At 35.5% G+C, this 6000-nt stretch overlaps 1 protein-coding gene across 1 annotated transcript; it reads left to right on the top strand.

The window, feature by feature from the left end:
• Positions 1-261: 261 nt before the first annotated feature.
• On the top strand, positions 262-4612 carry LOC21391070 (serine/threonine-protein kinase PRP4 homolog). Its single transcript, XM_010103119.2, has 7 exons — positions 262-749; positions 1182-2058; positions 2182-2461; positions 2560-2667; positions 2868-3146; positions 3254-3397; positions 4373-4612. Exons 1-7 carry the CDS (start codon positions 458-460, stop codon positions 4559-4561), a joined length of 2169 nt encoding a protein of 722 aa, XP_010101421.1. The 5' UTR covers positions 262-457; the 3' UTR covers positions 4562-4612.
• The last annotated feature ends 1388 nt before the right edge of the window (positions 4613-6000 follow it).

Here is a 6000-nt window from a genome sequence, read left to right as displayed (position 1 = left end):
AAGAAAAAAACGAAAAAGAATTGGTCCCACAAACAAACAGCCGCTTGATTCTTATTTTTCTCTACCAAAAACAACGAAAGAGCAAATTTAACCGAAAAATAAAAATAATAATAGTGGGTCCCAAAAACACGTGTCATATTAAAAACTGTCCACGTATGAATAGCTTATCTCAGAATGGGACCCACAAGAGCCAAAACCCCGAAAAAACCCACAGAGAGAGAGAGAGAGAGCTCTCACTTTTCAAAGTTGGTAAGACACGACCACCTTCTCTCCTTAGCTTCTGTTTTACAGCAGATCAGACATAGAAACAGAGAGAGAGAGAGACTTAAAACTCTCTCCCCTACAAGCATGCAAACCCCGAACAATGGCATATTTTCCACTTCTGCCCCTCCCACTTCCCTCAGCTTTCGTCTAGCCGTCTCCTCTGACTCTCTCGCTTCTCCGAATTCCGACTTCCATGGCGGTCTCCGACGTCAAGGCGGTGCTCGAATTCCTCCAGAAGAACGGCTTCTGGGAGGCCGAGTCGGCCCTCAAGGCCGACATCGTTGAGAAGGGCGACCTCCGCTGCTCCGATTACGAGAAATTCCTCTTCCCGATGGTTCCCCCGCCGCCGCCGGTCAGAATTCCGGCGACTTCCCGGCGATCGGAGACTCCCGCGGGCGATAATTTCCCCGGATCGATCCCCTCCGCGTCCTCCGACGATGAATTCGTCAGCGTGGATTCTTCCACTTCGGATATTTGCTCTTCAGGTAATTCAAATTGTTGACTTTTCAAGAAAAAAATAATTTGCTGACTTTATATTTATAGTTCATTGGAAATTAAAACTTCTGATTATTTGTTATGAGTGGTTTTGTTTAAGTTCATCAAAATTAGAACTTCTGAATTCTGAATTCTGATTGGTTGTTGTGGGAAAAGGAAACGGATAGAAATTGGTTTAGTACTCTTGCATGTTAATAAAGATGTACTAATTTCAGTTTGACCAATTGAAAGTTTTCAATAGATCTCTCTATTGAATTTAGTTATCACTGATTTTTGTTTTAAGAAATTACACCGTTGAGCAATTACTCACTGAGCACAAGATTCAAAACCCTTTTGCTTGCAATAAGCTTTGTTTTGTTATTATTTTTTTGATTAGTCGGAAGCAGATTAGATCGAGTTTTTCCTTTTTTTTACGTTTTCAGAGTTCACGAATCCTTACGGAATTCGATCGACAAGTCCGGGGAATTCGAGATCTTCTTCGGAAGAATTGTCTCAATTCGGGACCGCAAGGGATTACCATGATTTCGATATGCAAAATGATTTGTTTTGGTACAATGAGAAAGATGATGGGGACTTCATGACTCCCTCTTTTGAAGGGCCTGACTACTTTGGTTGTCCCAGTGAGGACAAGTTCATCATGACTTCGGATTTAGATAAGCAGTGGGAGAACCCGGGATTGGGTTTGAATTACAATTCTAAAGATATTGTATCAGAAATAAGTATCGATTACTTGGACAAGACATGTCATTTTAGTATCGGTCCCGTACACAATGAAAGCGATGTTCCTCGGACGGATTATGAAGCAGGACTTGAGGGAGATCATCCTGGCAGCTGTGTTCACTATGATTGTTCAATCCCCTTTTGTGATTGTTCTGCAGAAGCCAATGGGTTTTATGGTGAAAATCATGGAAAGGACAGCAACTTAAGCATGAAACAATCTGTTTTGGGTGATGTCGATGTAAAGGTTGTCGGGGATAGTACTGAATCAGACACTGAATCCGCTCGACATATGGGAATAGACGAGAGTACTTACTGCGCTGCTAAAAAGGGTTCTGTGCATTTCTGGGATGAATGGTTAAATGGTTCTACTGGTTTATGTGTAAAAGTCCCAGAGAAAGATTTCATGGTAAATAAAATTAGCAAATACGAAGTGGAAAATTGTGTCACGAATAAAGAGACTGATGAGCTCAAGGCTGCTGAAAACTTTGAGGGCATTGCCAATGATGAGATTTTAGCTTATACTACTCGTGAGGATGAGTATGAAGTATTTGATCTTAGAATCATACACAGAAAAAACAGGTTTTGTTGATCATTCTTTGCTTGATTAAGTTTTGGTTGCATAATAAGTATAGCAGTTTATAATAGGTTCGGAATTGCAGACTAATAATTAGCAGTTGTACTCATATGTTGTGCCGTCTACAGGACTGGATTTGAAGAAAACAAGGATCTGCCAATTGTGCTAAATACTGTCATTGCTGGCAGATATTGTGTAACAGAATATCTAGGTTCTGCCGCTTTCAGTAAAGTTGTACAGGCACATGATCTTCACACAGGGATTGATGTTTGCTTGAAGATCATAAAAAACGATAAAGATTTTTTTGATCAAAGTTTAGATGAGATTAAACTTCTAAAGCTTGTCAACAAGCATGATCCGGCTGATGAACACCACATTTTGCGACTCTATGATTACTTCTATCATCAAGTATGTCTCAGTGATCAATTGGCTCCAAAACTAGAATTCTTTTATTCTTTCCATTTTCAATGACCACTTTCCTTTTAATTCTTGATAAAACTTCATAGGAGCATCTCTTCATTGTTTGTGAACTCCTCCGGGCAAACTTGTATGAATTTCAGAAATTCAATCAAGAATCTGGTGGAGAGGTTTATTTTACATTGAGAAGATTGCAGGTTTGTTTGCTTACTTTATTTACTTTTAACCATTTTCCTACATTTACTTTAGACTCTATGAATGTGTCCAATTGTTTAAACTTTTACATTTTCAATACTAAAGATTTGCATGCTTCATTATCTTGGTCCATCCGATATGATATTTTTCATTTTTTTCCACAGCTCACAATGAACTTAATAATGCATTTTTTTTTTTACAGGTCCTAACCCGTCAATGTTTAGAGGCTTTAGAATTCTTGCATGACTTGGGAATAATTCACTGTGATCTAAAGCCTGAGAACATACTGATAAAAAGTTACAGGAGATGTGAAATAAAGGTGATTGATCTCGGAAGTAGTTGCTTCCGTACAGACAACCTGTGTCTATATGTACAATCTCGTTCCTACAGAGCTCCTGAGGTCATCCTAGGCCTCCCTTATGATGAGAAGATTGACATCTGGTCTCTTGGCTGTATCTTGGCTGAATTATGCTCTGGGGAAGTATGTCTTTGCTTTTCCTTGTTCGTATTATCAAATGGAGCTTTTATTTTTTTTTTTATGGTTTGAATTTCTGAATCCCGTTTGTAACTTTTGTTTGCCACAAACAGGTACTGTTTCCGAATGATGGAATCGTCATGATCCTTGCACGAGTGATCGGTATGCTTGGTCCCATCGATCTGGAAATGTTGGAGAAAGGGCAAGAGTCGCTCAAGTACTTCACGGAAGAATTCGATCTTTATCACATAAATGAGGTTTACATTCTACATCTTTTGGCTAAACACAATCAGTAATAAACCACATTAATTGTGTTAATATGGTCCGTTTATCAAGTTCTCTGTCTGAAATGTTTAAAAATAATAAATAATAAATAATAAAAAAAAGATACACGTATTTGTGGCTTATCATATATTCAGCTTAAAGGGTCTGTTCTCATGGGAGTAATGAAACCGTATTGTTAGGTGTGAACTATTAGCTCAATCTTTCAAAACCAACTTAGTTGGCATCTAATATCCACCACCAATCGAGTGGTATAAGCCTTGTTTGGTTCACACGATTTTGATTCTGCTACAATACTTCTCTCTCACAAAACTTTAAATAAAAAGAATTCCCGCCCTCACAAAATTTAAACTCAGAATCAAAATCAATGACTTCAACGCGTGAAATAAACGGGCCAATAGTAGTTTAGGATGCTTTTTCGTTCTTTTATTTTCTTTCAGAATAAGTTCCAAGCTTCAATACTCCAGAAACCCACTTTAGGTCTCTGCCCGATCAATAGATTGTGCGGCATTGGGCTTGTAGGGTGGGCGTGAAAATGAGCTATTTTTTAATAGAATTGGGTCAACATCCTTCGTTTAGAATACGAAGTCAACATCCTTTGAATATAATACGAAGGAAACGGGCAAAACGAGCTATATATATATATATATATTACAAGTATTAAAAAAATGGCTCATCCCTATATGTCATCTTTCTATCAATTAATTTAAAAAACACCTGTTAATAAAGTAATGACAAATTAGACGCGTAGTAATAACAAGTTAGGATAGTGGATTAGTAGTTAAGACCCTAACATTATTCTAAGATGGAACAAGTTTATCTACACGTGTACACTCTTCTAGACATCATTGTTTATGGGATTTCAGATTTGGCTTCTGGAGAAGAGATGATAAACTTTCTTTATTTATAGAACTCACATATGGTTTGTTTACTATGTTATTATTATCCAGGAGACAGAACAAATGGAATACATAATTCCCGAGGAATCCTCCTTGGAGCATCGTCTCGGAGTTAGCGATGTTGGGTTCATCGACTTTGTCAAAAACTTGCTCCAAATCAATCCCCAAAAGCGTCCAACGGCCAAAGAGGCACTACAACACCCCTGGCTTTCCCATATTTACCCCTTCCATTCTTTCTGAATATCTTCTTCAAATAATGAGCCTGGGCCTAGTAAATACTTCCACTTTCAATTTTTGGGTTTTTTTTTTTTTTTTTTTTGGGGTGTACAAAACATGCCTTCAGTACAGTTTTGCCTGAGTATTTATTTGTACATGGTCCTAATTACGACCCACCAATCAAGTGATTAATACCTAATGAGAAGATAATGAATTTTCCATGATAAGATTCGGGCCGAGTGCCAATTTAGAATGGGGTGGTTATAGAAGGTGCTTTTGTTTTATTTGGCTAAACGAGTAGGTAGTAGGTAGGTACTTTGAATCTTGCTGCTCACTATGCAACATTCAGCATCAATGTCGCTCCTTTGTTTTTTATTATTTCTTAAGAGAGAATGAGAGGAAATTGTTTAATAAATTTATAGATACAATTTTTTTAAAGGAAATTTTTGGATTTTTTTTTTTTTTTTTTTTTTTTTGCTAATCAAAGTTAAGATAGAATTAAAATACCTTTTTGCCCCTTTGAAAAGTCAATAAGTTACGTGGATGTACAAGGAAAGGAGCAAATAACAATGATGGTTTGACTTTAGAATATGTTACCTTTCGAATAACAAAAATGAAAGCTAAAAGTTTCAAAAATAAAAGTATAATGACAAAAACTACTTCTGTATCAATTCAAATGTTAGAATTATTTATGCTTTATAATATAGAGATTATTACCGTGTTTTCTAATAACGTAAAACCACTTTTGTTAGATTTGGTCTAAATAATTATGAGATAAGGTATTTTTGCACGACATAGAAAAGGTATGTCTAATATATATATACACACACACACACACACACCAAAGGCATGTCTAATCTTTAAACCAACCAATTTTTGCAGAATTATGCAAAAGTTAAGATTTTTGGAAAAATAAAAGTTGATTATTTTTAAATATCTAAATAAAAGAATAAGAAAGAGAACTTAATGTGTGCTTAGTGGAAATAATAGAATAAACTTTATGTTTTAACGATGTACTTAAAAAATACATAAATTACTCTTTGTTTTTTTTTTTTTTTTTTTTTTGGTGAAAGGTACTCTTATGTTATTCAAATCAAGTGAAAAACAAGATGTTTGTCAAAATAACTATGAGACTAGATATTTTTGCTTTGCATAACAGAAACAATATGTTTATTCTGAATGGTAACCACTTTTTCTATCATTAAGCAAAAATTGATATCTTTAGACACTAATTTTATTGCTCTAATAAATCAGAAAAATGAAAGACTAAAGTTGCTACCTTCATGCTTTTCTCTAAGAGAATTGTTCTGTTATAATGAATGATAATAAAATTTTCTTCATAACTATTTTGACTAAATTTATCACCAAAAGGAGACATTGACTAATAAAAAATATATGAGTAATTTAATTTTCTAAAAATAATGTACAAATTACATATATAAATTAATTACACGAGAGAGAGA

This window comes from Morus notabilis, unplaced genomic scaffold, assembly GCF_000414095.1.
Source record: "Morus notabilis unplaced genomic scaffold, ASM41409v2 Scaffold997, whole genome shotgun sequence".
Lineage (NCBI taxonomy): Eukaryota > Viridiplantae > Streptophyta > Magnoliopsida > Rosales > Moraceae > Morus > Morus notabilis.
This window is presented reverse-complemented; position numbering and strand designations above follow the sequence as displayed.

Excerpts from the sequence above, each read along its gene's own strand:
- LOC21391070 (XM_010103119.2), top strand. The coding sequence starts at position 458 with ATGGCGGTCTCCGACGTCAAGGCGGTGCTCGAATTCCTCCAGAAGAAC. Across the intron at positions 3,147-3,253 it reads CTGAATTATGCTCTGGGGAA|GTACTGTTTCCGAATGATGG; the intron begins GTATGTCTTTGC and ends TGCCACAAACAG. Across the intron at positions 3,398-4,372 it reads ATCTTTATCACATAAATGAG|GAGACAGAACAAATGGAATA; the intron begins GTTTACATTCTA and ends ATTATTATCCAG.